Source organism: Carettochelys insculpta, chromosome 27 (assembly GCF_033958435.1).
Source record: "Carettochelys insculpta isolate YL-2023 chromosome 27, ASM3395843v1, whole genome shotgun sequence".
NCBI classification, from domain to species: Eukaryota; Metazoa; Chordata; order Testudines; family Carettochelyidae; genus Carettochelys; species Carettochelys insculpta.
The window spans coordinates 12,785,876-12,808,266 of NC_134163.1; the positions used below are offsets into that span (position 1 = coordinate 12,785,876).

The 22,391-nt window shown below is 62.8% G+C and overlaps 2 protein-coding genes across 2 annotated transcripts in view; one reads left to right on the top strand and one right to left on the bottom strand.

The window, feature by feature from the left end:
- Window positions 1–2,044, top strand: part of STK11 (serine/threonine kinase 11) — a 71,041-nt gene extending 68,997 nt beyond the window's left edge. Inside the window, exons 9-10 of the mRNA XM_074978541.1 lie at window positions 773–1,007; window positions 1,619–2,044. Of these exons, the coding sequence (XP_074834642.1) occupies window positions 773–981 (209 nt within the window). The 3' untranslated portion in view covers window positions 982–1,007; window positions 1,619–2,044. The remainder of the gene's footprint in view (window positions 1–772; window positions 1,008–1,618) is intronic.
- A 3,255-nt stretch (window positions 2,045–5,299) lies between these two features.
- Window positions 5,300–20,558, bottom strand: CBARP (CACN subunit beta associated regulatory protein). The gene is made up of 10 exons (XM_074977941.1): window positions 20,533–20,558; window positions 18,395–18,467; window positions 13,741–13,886; window positions 12,304–12,365; window positions 11,134–11,299; window positions 10,454–10,628; window positions 9,886–10,038; window positions 9,017–9,224; window positions 8,146–8,329; window positions 5,300–6,912 (listed from the first exon to the last, which is right to left on the bottom strand). The coding sequence occupies exons 1-10, from the start codon at window positions 20,556–20,558 to the stop codon at window positions 5,793–5,795; spliced, it is 2,313 nt and encodes a 770-aa protein (XP_074834042.1). The 3' UTR covers window positions 5,300–5,792.
- Between the last annotated feature and the right edge of the window lie 1,833 nt (window positions 20,559–22,391).

Genomic DNA, 22,391 nt, shown 5'->3' on the forward strand with positions numbered 1-22,391 from the left:
TGTCCTGTCAGTGGGGTGCTCTGTACATGATAGAGCCCCCTGTAAGAGCTGTTAGTGCATAACCCTCCCTCCGCTGAGGTAGGGCTGCCTAGCTGTGCCTCCTACCTCCTGGGACGCATGGTCGCCTCTCCCACCTCCGAGCGCCAGGGAGCATCCCACCAAGGGAGTGTTCTCTGCTCCGAAGTGCTGTCCTCAGCACAGGGCTTCCACGGGGCCCCTGCAGGATCCAGGCAAGATGTGGGAGCTGGTGAGGGCAGGCCCCATGGGATATGGGGGTGACAGAGGTTCAGAGGCCATAGCAGATGACCCTGAGCAAGCCAGGTTGGGTGATGCCTCCTGCTGGGAGCAGCCTGAGCATGGGCACTTCTCTCTGACACCTCGGTGTAGCTGGAGTTACAGAAGCTATTCAGGGGCAAGTCTGTGGTGGTCCTGCCCCTTGCCGGGAAGAGGTCCAGACGGGGAGCAATGTCCTGGGGCTGGCACTTGGAGGAGGGGTAAGGGCACAGTTTGAGCTCCCGCTGCATGTTGCTGGGGCGGGGAGGGGGAGGAGAACAGGACGGGAGTTTTGCAAACAGCTGCATCTTGGTCAGGTGACCCCACACTGCGCCCCTGGGAAGATCAGGGAAGGCTGAGACAATCCACTAAGCCTGTGGCAGTTACGGGCTCTTGGGAAGCAGCACCCTCGGTTATAGCAGAGCCGGCGCTCAGCTGTGCTTGACGAGCACGCCCCCCTCTCAGCCACTGCCTGACCCCGTCCCGGCTTCCCTTGCAGGACAGGTGCCTGACGAGGAGGCCGCACCAAATGGGCAGAACCGCGGCAGAGGTCTGCCCAAGCCGGTGTGCATGAACGGGACGGAGGCGGGACAGCTGAGCACCAAATCGAAAGGGGAGCGGAGGGCAAGTGCCTCCTCCAACCCCTCGCGCAAGGCCTGCTCAGCCAGCAGCAAGATCCGCAAGCTGTCCACCTGCAAGCAGCAGTGAGCCTCAGGCCTGCACGCTCATCCCAGGTACCAGCTTGGCCTCACCTGGCAGCAGGGGGGCTCTGATCGTCTGACTCCCCACTAACCCTCCCATCCCCAGGGGCCAGAGCCAGCTGAGTGCAGCCCAGCCTGCTGGGAGTTGCCCTGGGTGGGAGAAGGGAGCTGGCTGCTTTGCTTCCTCCCAATGATTTTGGGTGGTGGGGGGCAGAGCTTCAGGGTGGGGTCTGCATCTGCCCTAGCTCAGCTTGGAGGGAGCAGTACCTTTGGCAGTCCTTCCCTCCCCCCACACACTGCAGCTGTGTCCTTGGGCCTATGCACCTGTGTAGGGCGCTGCTAAAGGTGGGGGAAACCTGGCTTCAGGGCATCTCTCTTCACCACTCCCTCCCACCCCCAGCAGGCTCAGCATCAGGGCTTCAGCTGCCCTCCCATGGGCTGCGCCCAGCCCCCACTTACCAGCCTCCCTCCCTGCCCCAGCCCGGGCTTGCCCACTCTCCTGATCGAAGGGTAAGTGGTGTCCGGTCTGGGAGCATTAACAACCGACCACTGACAGCTTCTGCCCCCTGAGGCCCTCTTGCCCCCTCGTTTGCCCCCCATGCCTCAGCCACCTCTAACGCTGCCTCCTTTCCTCTCTCCCTCAGAGCCTGTCCTGGAGCCTGGGCGAGCCCTCGCCCCATCTCCATCTCGCCCAGTCGCGGACTGTGCTTGCAATCCAAAAAGCGAAACCCCCAAGGGAAACTGACCCGCCTCCTCCTGCCCCTCACGGCAGCACCGGGACCCCGAAGCCAGCGGAGCCCTTGACCCTGCCCACCCCAAATCTCTCTCCGGTTATGCCCACGCTGGCCCCTCCTCCCCATCAACTCCTTGCCAATCAGGGCACCACCTCTGGTTTTTAATTTGGGATCGGGAGGGGTTGGGGGAGGGGGCCTGGCCGGAGATCTCCCCCACTGGGCGTGGGGCAGACCCCCGCCTGCCCTCACTGAGTAGAGTTGTGTAAAGCCATGGCTGTGCACTTTATGTTTTAGACTACTGTTCTATATATACATATATATATATATATATCTCTATATATATTTTCCTCTTTTTTTGTTTATATTTGCGGTATATTTAGAGATTCCTACACATCGTGATGTGGTTGAAATAAACCCGACGAGGCAAAGAACCAGATACTGTGACCCTCCCAGAGCTGCATGTGGCCCAGGCCCTTTTGGAGGGGAGACAGGACCCTGCGTGGGGTGGGAGCCTCTTTTTTTTTTTTTTGGTAAAGAAAATTAAACCCCCTCGGCTGGTGCCTCTCCTGGTCATCCTGCCCCAGGCAGCCACTGGCAGCAGACACATCCCTCCTGCCCGTGTAGGCTGTCATGGCTGCTGCCTGCTTGTGCCAGGGCTGTACCGGGCTTGCCTCCGAGTGGAGACACCAGATGCTGGGGATCAGAGGAGGCAGGGGTGGGTGTTTCCCTTCTTTGGTCCAGCTGTTCCTGTCTGTGGTAGGAGGGGGTTGTAACCCCCCTCTGCCCCATGCACTCTGGCATTTTGCAGACCCTGGAAGTGGGGAGTAGTCCCTGGAGCTGGGGAAAGAAAGGGGCTGCGGGCTGTGGCTCCCAGCCGAGTCCTTCCCCTTCCTCAGGGGCTGGGCTGACCCAGGAGAAGTTTCTCCATTCATCCTCTCCCTTCTGGTGAGTGTTACCCTGATTTACTCCCCAAATGCACCCGAGGTCTGTCTGGGGCAGCCAGCACCAGCCTGCTCAGGTGAGCTCTGCTTCCTGCCAGGCCTGGGACTTTGGAGGGGAGGAGACTGTTGCAAAGGCTACAAGTGGGTCTGTGCTGGGGGCAGGGGCAGGCGGCAGAGTTCCTCAGGCAGAATGCACCCTGCAGCTAGCCCATCCCTGGAGCTGATGGGAGGGCCCTGCAGCTGCTTTTGAGACTGAAGCTGCTCAGCCAGCTGCAGGGGGCAGGAGTGCTGCTGAATCCTTGAGGGCCACGGGCTGTCCCTGTTGAAAGCAGGAGGGGTGGGGGCAGCCGGTCCCTGATATCAGCCTTTGCAGCAGCCTGGCTTCCCCCAGCCTTGTACAATGGGTCTGCTGCTGGGTCCGGTGCAGCAGATTTCTCTCTGGGCTGGGTCCCACTTGGAATGGGGTCATTAGCAGGGGCTGGTGTTGAGATGTACTGAGACTCAGGGCCAAAGCTCAAGCCTCACCCCTTAGAGGTCAGCCCCAGGCTGCCAAGTTGGCTGTGGACTTTGGGACTACAGCTCCTGGGGGGGGGAATTCAGGCATCAGTTCCCACCCTCCTGCGCTTCTGCAGTAATTTGGATGGTTGAAGCTCCCCCGGGTTCGAGAGCAGCTGGGCTAGCTCTTGGAAAACTGCTTTGGGTAGCCTGTTCCCTGCAGCTGTGTCCTCCTCCACCAGCCTCCTGTCGATCTCTGCACCCAGTCTGGAGTGTCCCGTGCGCGCCCCCAGGCCTGGAAGGAGGCATCAGCCCCGAGGTGCCCTTGGGGCTGTCAGCCTTAGCAAGGCAAGAGGGGCTGGGGCCTTGTGCTGCCCTCTGCCCACAGGCATTGCATCCAAGGCTGGGCTCTTCTCCTCCGGAAAAGGGGGCAGGGCCCAGGGGTGGCAGCTGTGCTAGTTCCTGCAGGCGAAAGGGCCTGGGCTGCTGATCCTGTCTGCCTGCCTACACCCAGGCGCGACTGCACTTGCTGCAGTCCTCCATCCTGTGCCCTCAGGCACTGCAGGGCGCCAGGCCTTGTCAGGAGCAGAGCAGTTCCCCCCCCCCCCCCCCGCTTTGTTCTGGGGTAAATTACATGGGTAGCAGGGCAGCAATCACTGGAGAAATCACCCTCCTTGCTGCCCAATACAGGCTGCTTTAAGCCTACCTGCAAAGCCTCCGCAATCAGTTTCCCCCCCGCGAGCCAGCCTCCACCACTACCCCCCCAGGTGCTGGAGAAACTGCCTGAGCAGGGGCTGAGTCACTTGCAACCCAGGGGCTGATGCTGTGTGAGCCAGGGGAGGCAGAGGGTTGGGGCAATAACAGAACGGGGCAAACTTTGGACACGTCTTTATAGGTTTTAAAAAGGCTGAGTTGTGTTTTCACATGAGTGCTTTGGACAGACGCCAGAGCGGAAGGACCCAGCCTCTTTGATCGCATGCAAATATCAGAGCACGGCTGGGGGGGGGGGAGCACCTGGGGGCTACGCAGGTGTCTGGTGTCTCCTCCCCCATCCCCCCTGCCCTGCGCTGCCCGAGCCTGACGGCTAATAAAGCTTTTTGCTTTTCATCCTTAAAGACAGAAAAAGCTGAACCCAGTCCCTGCGGAGCAGCAAATCCCTCCAGTTCTATAAAAATCAATACATAATAAATAAAGCCCCTTGCTCTGAGCTCTGGAGAATTGGGGGGGGGGGTCACCTGCTTCCCATGGGAGCCGGTTAAGAAGCAGGACAAGGGAGAGGCCCCACCCAGGTAAGGGCCCTTCTCCCCTGTGGACCCCCTAAGTGAGGGAGGAGGAGCCAGACAGTTGTTCCGGGGGGGCTAGCACACCCCTCCCGGGGAATGCCTGGGATCAGTTCTCAGGCTGGCCCCTATGGCACTGTGGGTCTCCTTCCCACCCTCCGTTTGGCACCTGGGGCTGGACCTGTAGTGAGCCGCGGAGGCAGAAGGGCCCTTCCCTTCCCTGCCAGGGGCTTTGCTCTCCAGGCACTCCTGGGGGGCGGGGGGGGGGGGCGCCATAGACAGCAAGCAGAGCAAGGGGCCATCTGTCCAGCTCACTCCTCCCTGGCTGTGCTGTTGGCTCAGGCCCAAAGAAGAGCCCAGGCTTGGATATCCTGCTGGCCCCCTAGTGCTGCTTGGGACCTGGCCTCCCCTCCAGCTGCAGCCCCTGCTCCATCCTCCCCTTTGAACCATCACCACTGGGCCCCTGGCCATAGGGTCCAGCTGAGCACCTGGGAGGCCAGCCCAGGGTCCAGCTTTTCCCCAGGTGGAAGGAGGGAAAGGATGGGCACAGGGAGGCACCAGCTACCCCCACCCCATTTGCTGCTCCCCCTCCAACTCCTGCCCCCCCCACCCCCTGCTGGTGCCATCCTTGGGTGCTTGGCCCCTCTCCCCGACTCGGAGCCCTGCAGAGCCCAGCCCTGCTCCCATCTTTGCGAGGACACTGCTGGACAGACACGTTATTGCTTGTAAAAAATCAGAGAGAGAGAGGGAGGAGGGGGAGGCGTGGGGTGTGCAAGGGGGGGCACACCCCAGGAAGGGGGTGTCGTATCTGCTACACAGCTCTCCGGCGTGAGGTAAGAACCGGGCTGCAGGCTGAGGGGGTTAAGTCCCTTCAAGCCAATCTCTGGGCTGTGCAAGTCACGCATGTCGGCAAACGCACCTCGCCTGCGTCGCAACCTTCCTGCAGCCGGGCACCAGGCCGGCTCCACTGGGGAGCCCCTAGGACCTCAGCCATGGGGCAGCTGCAGCTGGGAGGATCTGCCCTCCCCCCGGACCTGGGGCCAGGACCTTGGGCAGGATCTGAGCCCTCCTGGTCCCTGCCCACAGGGGCGGGTACCTCTGTACAGATCTGCGCCCCTCTCAGCCCTTGAACACAGCGGGTACCTCCACTCCAGACGCCACCAGGGTGGGCCAAGTCTGGCCCCCACCCGGGGCCGTCCCAAGGGGCTGGAGCATCCAGGCGGAGGCCGATTCCTCTCAAACGGGGCCCATCCCGGCAGATCCACACAACCCCCCTGCCCTTCGAAGGCCGTGCCGGCCAGGCCAGCACCAGAAGGGGTTCAAGCCTGACTCAGTGTAGGGGTGAGCTGGGGCCTCTCCCCCCTCCCGCTAGACAGGGCTGTGGTCGGGGGAGGCCACAGCCACCAGACACTCCGGACTCTCTCTCGATTTTCTCAAGGGCCCGTACAGCCTGTCCTCAATGCCCCCAATGATCTTGTCCAGCAGCTCTGCCCCGGGGGGGTGGGGGCCGCAGCCCGGGGCCCCCCCATCACCGGGGCAGTCGTGGCCGTAGGGGTCGGCCGCCGGCTTGGGATCCCCAGCCAGTTCAGATGGCTCCTCCTCTATGACTTGGATCTCAGGCTCAGGTGCCGGGGAGCCGGCGCCAGCCTGGCCTGCCTCCTCGGTGCTGCTGATGCGGGGCAGGGGACCGTGGTAGCGGCCGTCGGGCGGGTAGTTGAGGCTGTCTCCCCGGCGCAGCGGGGTGCGGTGGCGCTCCAGGGCCGGCGGGTAGCGCACGCCAGGGTCGCTGTACTGCTTTGCGCGCTGCCACTGCCGGCGCAGGTGGGCCCGGGAGCGGTGCTTGGCACGCAGGGGCGAGTCGTCAAACTGCGGGTCGTGGCGCACGAAGGCGTTGAACAGGGCGTCCGTCTTCTCATCGATGCTGTAGTCCCGCCGGGGTGGTGCGTCCCGGGCTGGGGACATCTGCCCATAGGGGGACCAGGCCAGCGGGCTGTGGGGCAGGGGGCCTCCCACCGCCCCCTCTTCCTCCTCCTCCTCAGGCTCCTGCCCCTCGAAGCTCTCGAAGATGGTGCCCTTGCGCCCGGCACTGGTGAAGCAGATGCGCTTCTCTGAAGCCGTCTGGTCCTTGGGGTGCCCGTCCTCGCCTGCCCGGCTGGGCGCCTCAATGGAGGCGTAGCCACTGTCCATCTGCAGCAGCTTGCGGGATCCTGGCTCGGCCTCCGCACTCTCCTGCCTGGGCCGGGCCCACGGCCGCTCGTCCAGGCCCTCGGCTTCCTCCAGGGAAGAAGGGAAGCCGGGCGTGCTGCCCCCGCCCGAACAGACGCTGTCGCCCCCGTCGCTGCGCACCGAGTCCCGGTCGTTGCTCTGCTCGGAGGAGGCGTATAGCTCCAGGGACGCCCGCAGGCTCCAGATGTCATGGTAGATGGTCTGCTGCTCCGTGCTGGGGGGCTCAGGGACACTGCCCCCGCCCGCCTCAGCCGGCTCTAACCTGGGGGCAGAACCCACAGCTGTTACCCACTGGCGGGGCAGAGAGGGAGGCGCCAAGCAGACACTGCACCGGACCAGGGCTGGCACTTTTGCAGGGATAGTTTCCATTTTTTACAGTCCAGCTGCAAGTCCTTGCAAATAGAAACAGCCACTTGCTACTCCCCTCCCATCTCCGCCCCACCCCCCGCACACTATGGCTCCTGCCCAGGCCTAGGCAGGGGCTGTCTCCAGCTGACCCCGGGCAGTGTTCCCTATAAGCTGAGCACTTGGGCAGCCTCCCAGGAGAGATCCAGGTGCCGCCCAGCTGGTTAGCAGAGCGCCCGCAGCCGGCAGCCTGTGTTTGTATGGGTGGTGCACATTCCCCATGCCTCGGTGCATGGAACAAAATTTATTCTGCCCTGGATGGCAAAAATTAGCAGGAAGCCTGGCTGGGACTAACTCCATGCCAAAGCTCCATGCGCCAACATTTACAGCTGGGCCCTGGGAGTCACCACGTTGGCCTGTTACCATCCTGCCCTGCGTGGCCCTGATGTGCCAAGAGCCCTGGGGCAGTCCAGCTTAGGGGAAGGGGCAGCAGTGGGATGAGCCCCTCTGCTCCAGCAATTCAAGGCTTGGCATGTGGGAGGCGGTCTGGCCCCATCCTTTCCCTTCCCAAGCCATGTCCCTGCCCTGCACCCAGAATGGCACCCCACCCAGCTGGTGGGAGAGAATCCCAGCTCTCCTGGCGTGGAAACCTTGCCCCAGACCTATTGGGGGTGGGGGGGGCTGTCCAGGGTGACACTGGTCCTTGAAGGCACTGGAGCAGGGGCCCCAAGCAACAGGGGAACTGGGCACCGAGCCCTGGGCCATGTAAAACAGGGGACTTTGCTTTACTGTGGAAATGGGGAGAGTGGCTTTAACACTGACACTGTTGGACAAGCACCTCAATGAGACACACCCAGGAGTGCCACTCTGCCGAGGCCATTGGGAGACTGAGTGCTGATGATGGCTGGGTGGAGGGGAAACTGAGGCAGGCCTGTGGGGCCCCAAAGTACGGGGGGAGGGGCTGCCTGATGACAAGGCCCTTCCAAAGGGGAGCGCAAATTGGGGCTGAAATCTCTCTCCAATGATTACCTGGTTTCCTGGGGCGAGGAGGGACCGGGAGATGCCCCCTTCATTGACACCTGGGAAGGAGACCAGCCATCCTAATGCCCCGACCCAGCCAGCCCTATCCCCTCTATCTACTGAAAAATACCTGCCGAGAGAGGGTGGGGGGCTGGAGGGGGGTGGCAGGAGGGGCCCGGCTGCAGGGCGGAAGGCCACGTCGTCCGTCCGGGCGATGTACTGGATGATGCCTGTCGGATGGGCATCTCGGTCCTCTTGCTCCATGCTCTCACTTGCTGCCCGCTGCCTCTGGAACTGACGCCGCTTGGGGGAGCCTGAGAGGCAAAGGCAAGAAGCGGGGTGTCACGGGGGCGCCAGGAGAGGAGAGGGAAGGGGCTGGGGGATGAGGCCGGGGGGGATATGGTTCCTAGGCAGATGAGCTCTGGACGCAGCTCTGGTTGGCTCCAGCCATGCCCCCATCAGCCCATCTAGCGGCCGCCCCGGCCGGGCTGCTCTAATCTGATGGACCCCACCCGGCAGCTGTGGGAGCCGAGAGGGGGAGTGTGCCCGGGGCATGCTGGGTAACAGAGCCCACCCAGGCTAACCCATCTCACCCTCCTCGACAGGGCTGATCTCCAGTTTGTTCGCTTGTCTTTATTGCACCAGGGAGGGGTGGATCAGACCTGGCCTCGGTGGTGCCTATGTGGATTTATACCCACTGGGGATCTGGCCCGTATCAGATGGGGCAGCAGGGGGAAGAGACTTAGCTTTCCCTGGAGCCCCTGCGGGGTCCCTTCCCGCTGGCAGAGATGGTCCAGCACTGCTCCCGTGCGGCGTCGGGGCAGGGGCACAGAGGGTGCAGAAGCAACGTGTGCCATAGGCTCAGCAGGGCTAGGAAGACGGGAGCCAAGGTGGCCACTGACTTTGGATGCAGCTAGAGGAGGATGGAGCCTCCCTCTGGGCTCCAGGACTGACCCTGCCCCCCCCGGAGGATTTCGCTGGGGGGAAGGGGGGGCACCTACCTCTGGTGTCCAAGCTGGACGCTCGCTGGTTGCTCTCCATCTTCCACTTCTTGATCTTGAAGTAGGGGCTGGCGCCCTCGAGGCTGGTGTGACGCCGCAGGCGGGTGAAGAACTGCAGCACGGTGCCCTGGGCCGGGGGCGGCGGGGGCTCCCCGGCTCCAGCACTGCCCGCCCCTGTGCTTTTCGGACTCCGGGCGGCCCCTTCGAACTGGGAGCAGGGGGTGGAGGAGGGAGGAGTGATTGCCGGGGCAGGCACCGCAGAGAGCACCTGGATGCGACGGGGCGGAAGGGAGCCTTGGCGGGGCAGCCAGCCATGAACGGCCCCCTCGGGCTCCCCTGCTTTGTCCCTCTCCCGTAACGTGCTGCATGCAGGGGCCGTTCAACCCCCACACCCCCAGGCACACAAAGTGGGGTTGGACCCTCTGTGGTCTGTTCCCAGCTCCCCTCAATGCCAGCAGAGGGGTCCTAGTTCACCTGGCTGCAGTGTGGGGGTCCATACGCCATGGTACAGACTGAGAAGTTCCTACAGCATTCAGGCTGGGGGGGCTGCCCCACCTACAGCCCCAGGAGAACAACCAAAGGGCTTCGCTCTACGCATAACTACAGAAATGCAACCGCTTCTGGGGAGGGGGCTCCTCCGAACACCGCCATAGAGGCCTTGGCTCTTCCTGGGTGGTTTCCTTGTGTCCCGCTAGGACAAGGGAGGGCTGAGCCGGTCCCACCTGCCATCCACAGCCGAGGGTCGTCCTCCCGCCCCGGGACATGCTCTATCTGCACGGGGCGCAAAGAGGCTGAGACTCCCCGTCCCCACAGCCTCCCCGGGACCCACAGCTGCTGTGGTCCCTCCCCAGGCCAGGGGCAGTACGCACCAAGGGGCTGTCCCCAGATGTGGAGGAGATGGACGGGCTGGCGTCGGCAAAGCTGGTGTCCACGGTGGAGTTGTAGGTGTTGCCAGGAAGGGCAGAGCTGGGGCACATGGCGTGGGCAGTCAGGGCTGTCTGGGGCAGGGCACCCCTGGGGGGCTGTGGGAGGGAGACACACAAACCACGGAGGGGTGAGAAGGCAGGAGCCGGAATGGGAGAGGGCTGTGTTTGCCTCAAAGGTGTACCCTAGCGCCATGCTGGGAGGGGCTGTCTGCCCCAGAGCCTTTCTCACCAGCCACCTGGGAGGGGCTGTCTCTGCCCCATAACGTCCTCTCTCCTGCGCCCCCCCAGGCGGAGCTGTCTCTGCCCCCAGAGCCCCCTCTCCAGCCCCCCGGGAGGGGCTGTCTCTGCCCCATAACCTCCCCTCTCTGGCCCCCTGGGAGGGGCTGTCTCTGCCCCATAACCTCCCCTCTCCAGCCCCCTGGGAGGGGCTGTCTCTGCCCCATAACCTCCCCTCTCTGGCCCCCTGGGAGGGGCTGTCTCTGCCCTAGGCGTGGGCGCCAGCCCAGCTCACCTGGAAGATGGCGAGGCTGGGCTTGGGGGCGGGCAGGCGGGGCGACATGGCCAGGCTGTTTTCGCTCGACTCGCACTCGTGGATGGTGAGGATGCGGAGGGCGGACGGCGGCACGTGCAGGTGGGTCAGCCGGGCGTTCTTGAGGTGGTGGAAATCCCCCTCGGTCAGCGTGTACCTGCCACGGGCACCAGGTGACAGGGAGTTGCCAGAGCCACCCTCCCAGTGCTCCCGGGCCTAGGACCCCCCACTCGACCCAGCCCCCGGAGGCCAGGCCAGGCTAGGGCCCTCCCTGGGGCGCCTGCCCAGCCGAGCCCCCGTCGCCCCAGCTCCGCAGCCTGCCCATCCCACGCCTTGCCCCCAGACAAGCGGGGCCAAGCCGTCCAGCTGGGCGGCACATTCAGCCCCACCGGGGGGCCCTGCATTTCCTCCCCTGGCTTGGCCCAGCCCATCCCCCATCCCCCACTTCCCACCCCTCCCCCCATCCTCCCTCACCTCAACCATGACCCATATCCCACCCCTCCCCTCACTGTCCCCCCCAACCCTGACCCACATCCCACCCCTCCCTCACCCCAACCCCTCCCCCCACCGTACCTCACCCCAGCCCTGACTCCCCTCTATACCTTCCATTCCTCCCCCCGGCCTTTACCCCCTTCTCCCGCCGGTTGCTCCCTGGCCCGTACCTCCTCCCCTTCTCCTGGGTCTTCTTGCTCTGCTCGAAGAGCGCGGCCTCGTTGAAGGAGACCCGGCGCCCGGTGGAGGAGCTGGACGAGAGGAAACGCTCCGTTTCCACATCCCGGTAGCTGGAGGCCGACAGGCAGTCGGGGTCGTCCACCTTGATGGTGATGTCTGTGGAGATGGGGGGTTCAGAGCTCGTGGTGGGGGGCACAGGCTGGTGGAGAAGTGGCGGGGGGGAGCCTGGCAGCCCCTAGCCACAGGGCAGAAGCTGCTGCAGTGGGGTGTGGGGATACAGGCCAGGGTTGGGATGTGGGTGTGTGGGGCGGTGGGTGAGGGGTGCGGGTCAGGGCTGAGGTGAGAGGTATGAGGCAGTGGGGGAGGGGTCAGGGAGGGGTGTGGGGCAGTGGGTGAGGGGTGCGGGTCAGGGCTGAGGTGAGAGGTATGAGGCAGTGGGGGAGGGGGTCAGGGAGAGGTGTGGGGCTGTGGGTCAGGGAGGGGTGTGGGGTGATGGGGGAGGGGTGTGGAGATGTGGGTCAGGGAGGGGTGTGGGGCTGTGGGGGAGGGGTGTAGGTCAGGGCTGAGGTGAGAGGTATGAGGCAGTGGGGGAGGGGTCAGGGAGGGGTGTGGGGCGGTGGGGGAGGGGTGTGGGGCAGTGAGCCAGTGCCAGGCTGGCGTGTGACGTGGGTGCCTGGGCTGAGAGCTGGCAAACTCGCTGCATCCAAACAGCCCGTGGACCCGCGCCAGCTCCCAGCCGGCAGCTGCAGGGCACGGCCTCAGGGTCTCCTGCCCCAGCTCCGGAGTGCTGCAGCCTCTGGGTAGCCCCCCGCTGACATAGGTACCTGGTCCAGCCCCTGCCAGCCGGGGGCACTGCTGCACCAGGGGGGCGCATTTCCTAACAGCGCTAGGCTGCTGGAGGGAGCAACCAGGCCCCACGGCCTGGCCCCAGCGTCTGGGCCGCAGGGTGGGCGTGGAGTGGCCCAGAGCTCCTGGGGCTCCCCCACCCATCCCCCAGCGCTACAGGGCAGCCAAAGCCGCCTCCTCCCCACCCCGGCCATGAGCGGGAGGTACCTTTGCACAGGCTGGGGGACGAGATGTAGGGAAATGGTTTCCATGACAACACATGATGGGCCCTAGCGCCCTGGGATGTGCCGGTCGGCAGGGTGGGGGGTGCTCACCTTGCGGAGGCTGAGAGTCATCCAGGTATGTGGTGTTGGTTTTCTCGGGGTCATCGCTGGCTCTGCAAAGGGAGGGAAGCGACAAACTCATGAGGCGGGTCTGTGCACACTCAGACTGGTGCACTCAGTACCATCCCCGTGCCAGTCTCCATACTGCATCCACCCCATAAAGCACAAACACACACTTATGCCAGTCCACACAGGGCACACCCCAGCGCCTCTGCTGGACTGTACCTTGGGCAAAACCTCTGCCCGTCTGCACAGGGCACACCTGGGCCAGTCTGCACAGCACCCTCCACACCAGGCCATATGGGCGCTGGTCCGTACATGGCACCCACATTCCGCCCTGCCGGGCCATACAGGTGCTGGTCTGTACATGGCGTCCACATTCCACCCTGCACCGGGCCATACAGGTGCTGGTCTGTACATGGTACCCACATGGCATCCACATTCCACCCTGCACCGGGCCATACAGGTGCTGGTCTGTACATGGTACCCACATGGCATCCACATTCCACCCTGCCAGGCCATACGGGCGCTGGTCCGTACATGACACCCACATGGCGTCCACATTCCGCCCTGCATCAGGCCATACAGGCACTGGTCAATGCATTGCGCACACACAGCTGGTCTCTACACACACACACACGCCCCATGGCATTTACACTTGTGCACGCACACCACGAGAGGGTCTCCGCAGTACACCCATTATGTGCTCAACTCCACGCATAGGGTCTCAGGACTGGATTCTGGAGTCCAGCTGTCCCTGGGAGGGGTGAGGAGAGCTATTCTGGGGCTTCTCCCTTTGGGAGCCCTGGTGCCGGGGGATCTCCCATCCCAGGAGCCAGTGGGAAATTTTGGGCCTTTGCTGAGGAATTTAATCTGGATTAGGAAATCCCATTGTCTCGGCATGGCAGTGATCAATGGAAAGCAGAGTGGCCCAGGGCAGAGCTAAGACACCTGGAGCTCAAGTGGCCATGGCCAGGCTGGATGCATGAGGGTTCGTGCACAGGGTGTGTGAATAAGGGTGCTGGGTCAGGTTCAGACCTGGGCTCCGAATGGGGCTTGGCTTCGAGAGGACAGCAGCCAGGAGAGGCTCTTTCCCATCCCTCCAGTTCAGAGGCTGGGGCTGTGGGTCTCTGAGCGAAACAGAGCTGCAAAGAATTTAATGCTTCTGCTCCACTGGGCTCTCCACAGCCACGACAGACCCTGAGCATAATTCCTTAGGCACCAGACCCTAGCCGGAGTCACTACAGAGAAAACGGGACCCCTGCCACTGACCTGTCAGCCGTGGGGGAGCTCCCAGCTAGGCCAGTCCCAGCCTCTCCCAGCGGGGGGCGCAGTAGGGGACAGCGGCTCCGCCCACTTCGGCCCATGCGCACAGGACCCCATGGGTTTCAGGTGCTGCCGCGAGCAGCCCATCCCCCGCCCCCTTACCTGGAGCGCCTGCGGTCCGTGTCACAGCACCGGCGGCAGACGATCAGGATCCCCGACAGCAGCACTAGGGTGCCGCCGATGAAGATGGAAAGCAGCACGAGGAGCAGCACATAGCCATCCTGCGTGTTCACCTCGCCAGGCACCGTCTGTGGGCAGAGCAGACTGAGCCCCAGGGCTGGCAGCGCTGAAGGTTGCCTGATGGAGGCGTTCACAGGCCTGGGATGCGCGAGGGCAGCAGGGCCCCTGCTCTGACAGCCCCTCGCCCTCCCCTCCCAGCTGGGAGAGGTCCGGCAGTGGGGTGGCGGGACCTCGTGAAAGTCGCCCCCACATGGCACGAGCCCATGGCAAGCGTGCAAGTGGAGGGGCAGCCAGGAAGGCAGAGCAGAGGCCCAGCGCTGACAGCATCCGGTTCTCGCTGGCTGGGCATGGATAATTCTGCAGGGAGCTGCCTGCAGAGGCTGGTTTATCCCCCGTGCGTTCAGAAAGCTGCTGCTCCTGCACTGGGGCCACCGCTGTTTGCTGCCTCCCCGCCCAACCCTCCAGGAACCTGGCATGTTTGTTCCAGAGAGCAATGGCAGCTATTTCCCAGGGGTCTGTGTCGCCCCCTGAGCCCCTCTCCCAGCTGCTGCCCCCATGCACCTGCAGCCACTAAGCTACGGCCAGGATGCTTCAAGGAAACTGATCCCTTTCTGGCCAGAGCCTCAGCCCAGCCATGATCCTAGCAGCCTGCACTTGACCTTACTTCACCCAATGGGCCCTACCGACCTCCCCAGGCCCCAGGTGCCCTCCTGGGAAAAGAGCCCAGCTGGCCCTCCCCTGGGCTGAGGGGCTCTCGCCCGTATCCCAGCCAAGGGCACACACACTAAGGGAGCGGAGCTAGAACACAGCTGTCCTGACTCCCAGGTCCCTGCTGCAACCGCCAGCTCACGCTCTCCCTGCAGAGCGGAGAATGGAACCCAGGAGTCCGGCATCCCAGCCCGCGTCCCTTAACCCTTCATTCAAACCCATGGGGCAGGAGAGGTCCCTGTGGATCTCCCCAGGGTTTAGCCCGTCCCTGCTGGGTGTGAAAACTGAGGAGCAGGGTGGGAAAATGGGGGGTGGGGGACAGAGGCCGAGGGGGCGGGGGGAGAGGAATGTAACATGAAATTGGTCAGGTGACAGGGGAGCCTTTGCCATGGCAACGCATCGAGATGTCAGGAGGAAATCAAAGTCACGTGACCAGCTGGAAAGGGGGAGGAAAGCACAGAGCCCCAGCTGCGTGCCCCGCCCCACCCCACGAGCTGCCCCCACTGGACGACAGTGGGGAGGCGGGGAGGCAGGCGACTGGCCCCCCAGCACTCTGAGTCACAGCCTGCAGCGCAGCAGCAGGGTCCAGCTGCTGGTGAGGGGGCCCTGGCTGCTCCCGTTCTTTTTCCTGCCCCAACATCTGAGGGGTTTGTTGTGGCCGGGGGGGGGGGGCAGGGGGGCAATCTCAAGCGAGCTCGGCCAGGTGCGGCTTTCAATCCGCCCTGGAGCGAGGGAGAATCAGGGGCACCAGGAAGCAGCGGGGAAGGGACGCCAGCCTCGGACCCGGCCAGTGTGATGTTCCAGCCCCTGGCATGGCAGAGCAGGAGAAAGGCATGATGGGATATTCATCTGGGGGAAGGCCAGGGCAGCTCCTCGCACGGTGTGCGCTCTGCTTGGCGAAGGGAGGCTGTCGTATCCCCCACCGCAAGCGACAGCTGCATTGGCATGTGCCTCACTCACGCTCCCCTCCACCCCCGGCCTGCTGCCGGCTCCCTGGGGAACCGCCTTCACCTCGGCAGCACAGCCAGGAGGGGCTGGGGATGGGAAGGAAAGGGAGGGGGGAGGCAGCATGAAATCCTCCAAGCATCCCCGTGCATAACCTATCCCTCTTCCACAGGTACCCATGCACCCAGCCCCCCCCACCTATCCACACCCCCTTCCTGCACATACTTGTCTCTGTATCCGTCCGTCCATCCATCCAGCCCCCCGCCAACGACCTATCCACCCCTTCCTTCCACCCATGCCCACACAAACACACCCATCCATCCCCCTCCCTTCCCACACACACCTAGGCAGGCCCTCTGCCCAGTTTTAAGCAGGACAGTCCTATTGTAAGTGGTTTCTCCTGTCCAGTACTGGGACAAAACTGGGCATGAGTGTGTCTAAAGGATGTGGGAGGCCAACTTGACACGTGTAACATTCTGCCCGCGCTGATGTGACCTCGCACGGCCTGTCACCCTGGGGAGGGGAGCATATGGGTACGTGTGGGGAGGGAGGCATGCGGGGAGGGCATCAGTGGGCATCCCTCCCCTGGGCCTCCCTCCCCACGCCTACCCCTCCACTATACACACGCATCTATCTCGCTAAACTCTAGGAGTCCATCTGAAGCTCAAGCCTCCTCCGTGGGTCCTGCAGAGTCATCCCCCCAGGGCCCAGTGGGAAGGTGGATGACTCAAGGACTTTGCTCCCTAGCTCTCAGACTTGCTGCTGTAGTCACTGAGCAGACGTCCACAGCCGAGGGGGTGGCAGCTGCTACTGCTCCCCTGGAAACTTAGGCCTCCTGCCCTGTTTCCCACTCGCCAGTCTCTGGGTATCTCCACCCCCTCACCTCTCTCCCCTCCGCTTTTGCTCCACTATCTTTCACTCCCCCAGGAGTCTCTTTCCCTAGCCAAGTTTGACTCTACACAGGCAGCCAACTGGCTTTCTTGACCTCGCTCTGATATCACGGCCGGGAGTGCCCAGTCCCTGAGGGGGTGGGGGTGGGCTAGCGGTAGGGATGGAGGGGTGGAAAAAAAACAGGGGGATCTGGTTGGGTACAAAATACTGGGGCCCACACCAAAGCTGAGCAGGGAGTGGACTCCCGCACAAATTGGAATAGCTCCTTCATCTGGAGATGGAGTCTGGGCCTGGCTCTGGTCTCAGCTACAGTGGGGTGACTCCAAGAGTGACCCCACTAAAATCATCAGGGTCAGCCTGGATTTCTACAGGTCTAGCCAGGAGGGGCCCAGTGAGCTCAGGTGTCCACTGGGGTGGGACGGGGGGGTGTATTTCCGTGCACACTTGCTTCCCAGCAGAGCTGACAAAGCTGAGCACAGAATCAGCCCTTCCCTAATCCCAGATCCAGCCTTGTCGGAGGCAGGGAGGGTCTGTTAGCCACCAGGGCAGCACGTCTGGTCCTTCATTGGAGCGAATGCAGAAGGCCCAACTCTGCAGCACAACCCACACTGATGGAGACTGGGCAAGGACTACAGCAGGGGAGGGGGCTTTAATTTTCCTCTTTACCTAAGCATGGCGCCATGGTGCAGTGGAACTAGCAGCAGGAACCAGAACCAGATACAGCCCGCCCCAGCGTGGCACCATCCTCAGACAGGCTGAGGCCGAACCCAGGCCCTGGTAAAGTCAGCGGAAGTTTTGCCTTTGCATTCTGTGGGTACCAGCCGGACATAGGAACTGCCCTGGCCAGACAGGCAGAGTCCCATCTCTTCTCAACCCCATCTGGTGCGACAGCACCCAGCGCATCACCAAGTTTTTGCTTCCCATAATGCCCTAGGCCAATTGTCACAGTGCTGCACAGCAGGGAGAGGCGTAAATGGTTCCTGACCACGTTCCCTGTAATTTTATCCCCACCCCCGTGCAGAATAAAGGCTCTTCCATGCACTGAAGCGCGTCCGGATGTGCACCACCAATAGAAACACAGGCTGCCAGCTGTGGTTGCTCTGCTCATCAGCCGGGTGGCACCTGACTCCCTCCTGGGCAGCCGCCCCACGTGCCCGGCTTACAAGGAACCCTGTTCCTGACTCTTGTGGACCGAGGCCTGAGCACGAGCTTTGCTCCCCATCCGGTGGCCTGGCTGCTGATGTCCCTGTAGATCACAGAGCGACTGGCCCTGCTTTCAAAACCCAGATGGGGCATTTAGCTGGTGGACTCACGGAAGAAGGGGGGGCGTCCTTCGCGGGTGGGGGAGCTCTGTTCAGTGATCTGCCCCTTTCCCCCACCCCTGAGGTAGAAGATAGGTGGGTAGGAAAGCTCCCAACCTGCTGCTTCCCTGGCCTGATCTCTCCCACTGTGCTCAGCCCCACAGACGGAGCAGCCAGCCCCACTTCCCACCAGCCAGAGCAGCCGGGGAGCAGCAGGTGCATCTCATTGGAGACAGGTGCTGCAGGACAACCTTTTGGGACAGCCATGCGACCGGACGATCCCCACTCCCCAGTTCCTTTCAGCAAGGGGAGGCAGCTCTTCCTGGAAGTGGGAGAGGGCGTGGGCAAGTCGGAGCGAAGCCCCAGGCTCTGCCTTCCTTTGGCTGTCCCACCCGGCACAGATCGCCTGGGTCTCAAGCCCGGGCTCCTAGGGGGAAGCCAACTGTGCCCCTAGCCAAGGTGGCAGGTGTGAGGAGGGAAGCACAGGGGAGCCCTGTGCAGTGTGGGGGAGGCCAGGCTGCACCCATGGGTAATGGGGGGGAGAAAGCTCACCCCCACAGGTGCTGGCACGAGGGATGCAGCACCCCCTGGCCTGAAGTGGATCCCATGACATCCAGGGTCTGGGCCAATGGCTCCCAAGCACCACCCCCCCACAACCCCGTTGTTCCAGCACCCCCCCACACTACCCATTGTTCCAGCACCCCGCCCCCTCCCCCCCGCGGGGCCCTTACCGTGGGGCTCTCAGTCGCGTTGTCCCACGCAGTCAAGTCATCGCTCATGGTCTGTCCCAGCCGGAAAGTCCTCCTGGGAGGCGGGAGGGGAAGAGGCGACCGTGACCCACGGGGAACAAAGGAGCGAGCCCAGCCCGCACGTGGCGGCCCGAGGTGCCGGGCGGGGAGCTGCGCCGGGCGGAGTCGGGGCTGGGCAGGTCCCCTCCCGCCGGGGCTGACTCCGCGTCGCCCCCTCCCCGTTCACACGGGCGGCACCGACCGCGGGGTAGGGGGTGGGGGGCGCCGCCTCCGTGCAGCCCCGGCGCGCAGCCCGGCTCCTCCCCGCCGCCGGCGGAGGCCCGGCAGGTACCTGGCTCGGGCCCCGGGGCCGAGGCGGGGCACCTGGGGGGGTCAGCGGCTGGGGGCGCCCCCGGGGCCCTGCTGCCGGCTCCGCCGAGGTTCTGCCCGCCTGGGGACCCGCCAGCCCCTGGGCTCCGCCGGCTGCTGCAGCTCCGGCTCCGGCTCCCCCGCGCCTCCAGCCCTGGGGGAGGGGGGCGTCCCCTCCCCACGCGGCTCCCTGAGCTCACCAGCCGCGGAGCCGGGGTAGCCCTGGCTCGGGCCCACGCGCGGCAATGACTCGCGGGGGGCGGGAGCGCAGGCCGGCTGGGCGGGCCCCCAGCCCTTTGCTGGGAAGCCGGGGCCCGGGGTAGGGCGGGGGAGGGGGTAAAGCCGGGGAGAGATGGGGTGTGAATGGGGTGTGGCGGGAGGGAGGAGGGGTGCGCTGGGTGGGGGGGTGGAGAAATGGGAAGGGGGTGTGTGGGGATGGGGGCGGGTAGATGGGGGTTGTGGGTGTGATGGGGGATGGGTAGAGGGGAAGGGGGGGTGGAAACCTGCCCCCACCGCAGGGATGATGGGTTGGCTCAGTCACTGCCTCCCACTCTGCCTGGGCACCGCCCTGCGTGAAGCTCACCTGGGCACGGCTCGTCCCAGGCATCACTCAGGCCTCGGGGGCAGGGGTGGAGGGGTAGCTGGGGGAGACCCAGCACCTCCCTGGTGCATTCCTAGCGCAGCTCATAAAGCGCAGCCGCACCCTGAGCAGGGCTCGCTCCCTGGTTTGGGGGTCACCTCTCCCTTTTTGGGGGGAGCTAGAGGGGCTGTGGAGAGCAGGTGGGGGGGCCACACTCCCCCCCCCGAGCCTGGAGTACTACCCACAAGCCCTCACGCAGTCCCCTGCTCTAACCACTAGAGAGCACTGCCTCCTCTCCTTGGTACCGGGCACACTTAAGTTTTCCAGTGCTCCTTCATGCTCCATCCCCACCCCTGCAGCCCTGCTCTACCCACCCACAGGGCAGCCTCTGGCGCCCAGGCCTGGAAGAGCAAAGGTTAAGATGAGTCACAGGGGGAGGCCACCTCCTTATGCACCTACAGCAACACCTGCAAACACAAACTCTTCCTCCAGCCTCATCCGCGCTCAGACTTTGCACTCCAATATACCTCCATCCTGGCACCAGCCTCGGCAGGAGTCCTCCAGGAGACAGGCTGCCAGCATTTGAAACCCCCTGGCATGTTCCGTAAACCCCCCACCAGGGGCCCAGAGTCCTGTCTGTAGCAGGACTCCCCCCATGGCGACCATGAGCAAAGCAGAAACAGTCGGTGATTGTACAACTGCTCGAGTGAAGTCACAGCCACCTCTCGTCAGCTGCTCAGAAAAGCAGGAGCCGCGTGGGGTGGGTGATGGTCCCAGCTAAATACTATCCCCCTCAGCACAGGCAGCAAAGCACCAGCTGCAGTTTGGAAGAATAAGCAAAAAGTGTTCATGGAGGACGTGGGGGCAGCTAGGAGGGGGAAGCTGACCTTGCGTTTAAGATACTGACTTGGAACTTAGGTAGAGCTGGGCTTGAGGCCTGTTGATTCCCTGCCACCGACCTCCTGCGCGACCATGGGTGAGTCACAGAAGCCCGCTGGCCCTTGGCTGCCCCTCCTGTCACCTGAGGCAAAACAAGCCCTTTGTCTAGATGCAGTGTGTGCGTACAGCACCTAGCACAATAGGACCTCCAGGAATACTAACAAAATAATGGGTCTGTGAGGTCTGCAAAGCCTGCAGTGTAAGTAGTGCTAAGGAGAGAACCGCTGGGATGGCCACACTCAGCCTTCTGTACCAGAGGTACCGTCTGCTCCTCTGCATGTCGCCTTCTGCCCTGCGGCCGGTGAAATGGAAGCACTGGTGCCGTGCTTCCCCTGCCCTGCGGGAGGTGCACTGGGCAATATTTTAGCCAACCCCCTGCCCTCTCCCAGGCCTGCATCCAACCCCACAATAAGGAAGTGCGTTGCCGCTAATGACTGGTGGGGGCGGGGGGAGGGGTGGCTGAAGAGACCCAGACAACAACATTTCACAGGGGAGAAGCCAGTGGCACTCCCAGTGCTGTCCCCTGTGGCTTTGCTCTTGTGCAGTCTCCTAAGCTAAGCAGAAGCTGCCCTGCTCAAACCCTGAGTGGGAGACCTGTATGGGAGAAACACACCTGCCTCTTCCTCCTGCTGTAGCTTGTAAGCAGTAGCTGGGGCTCGTATCCTCCACCCATGGTTCTATGCCAGTCAGGGGAGCCCTTGTCTTTGAGCCAATGGGATATTGGTGCCCTCTTTAGGAGATGCTTAGAAACAAAGAAGCCCTGTTACTCAGGGCCATTCAAGTCTTGGGATGCCCCCCTGGGGAGGGAGAGAGATAAGCTGGTCCAATTAGTTGCAATTACATTCTCCCTCCTTTAAAGTGGGCCTATAGCATTGCAGTGTGCTGTTATGCTCTGCCCCAGTCTGCTGCATTTCAGTCCAGCCCTGTCACGCTCCTGTGCCGGATGCAAAGTTACTTTTATTTCTAGGATACTTGGTGAGTAGCACAAGGGTGCAATCGGGGAGAGGGGGGAGCATATTTAGACGCCCACTGAGAGTCAGGGATTGGATTGGGTTTGGAGTGTTAAAATATAGGAGGCTGTACCAGAGCCTTTCTTCCGGGCGAGAGATGGCTTCTACCAAACAGCCCAGGCTTGAATGCGGACACGGCCCTCCCTCTCCTGGTGACCACGGCTCTGTTTCACCTTCCCAGCAGCCTGCTGTCAGGCACAGGGGTTTTCAAAAAGCAGGGAGTTCTCCCTTGTCTCTGGGGACAGTCAGGACTATTGAAAAAACCCACCCGAAATCAGGCTGGGAATAAAATAGTCATCAAGCAGGTGGCACATGGGAAAGGCCTTGGCATCTGGAGCTGGCATGGAAAAGGAACAGAAAGGGTTTAAGTGGAAGTGATAGGAAGCATTGGGGATCAGAGCCCAGAGCTGTCCTGGGGATAAACTGGAGGGGAGCTGACTCTGTTACTGACCCTGGGTTCATCACCTCCCTCTGCGGCTTGTCTACCTAGACTGAGAGCCGCTCCGGGCCGGACTCTCTCGGAGTGTTTGGGAAGCATCAGCACAAAAGCGTTCCCATCTTGGCTGGGTCACCCCGTGCTAAGGTCAAATAGTCACGGTTAAAGAGGAAGGTCTCTGGTTTCACATAGAAGCAGTTTGGGATTCTCAGTCACAGAGGCCCTGGGATAACTCTGGCAATGCCCAGATGTACAGCTGAGACAGGTAGTTTTGGGGTGCTGTCTTATGGCCCATCCCAGGCACCTGGTTGTGTGACTGTGCCAGAGAGGAAAAAGGCTTTTCCAAGCCAATCTGTCAATATCTGCCTCTCCTACTAGTACATCTGAGCACGTCCCCATCTCTAACATAGCTTCCCAACCACTCACGAGGCAGGGCAGTGATGTTAGTCCCATTGTACAGATGGGGAAACTGAGGCACATCACGGCTAAGAGACTTGTCCAAGCTCACCCAGTGAATCTATGGCAGAACGAAAGATGGAACAAGGCTTCCCCACAGTCTAAGCTGGTGTCCTAGCCCCTGGGCCAACCTTTCTTCTGATAGCTGCTCTACAGTCAGGGGACAGTGGGGTGAAAGAAGGGGTTGGATCTTTCTCATCTGCCTTCCTC

Coding starts and splice junctions, on each gene's coding strand:
- CBARP (XM_074977941.1), bottom strand. CDS start 20,558: ATGCAGAGGAGCAGACGGTACCTCTG. Junction 18,468..20,532: donor AGGAGCAGACGGTACCTCTG/GTACAGAAGGCT, acceptor CCCGCCTCCCAG/GAGGACTTTCCGGCTGGGAC. Junction 13,887..18,394: donor ACGCGACTGAGAGCCCCACG/GTAAGGGCCCCG, acceptor CTCTGCCCACAG/ACGGTGCCTGGCGAGGTGAA.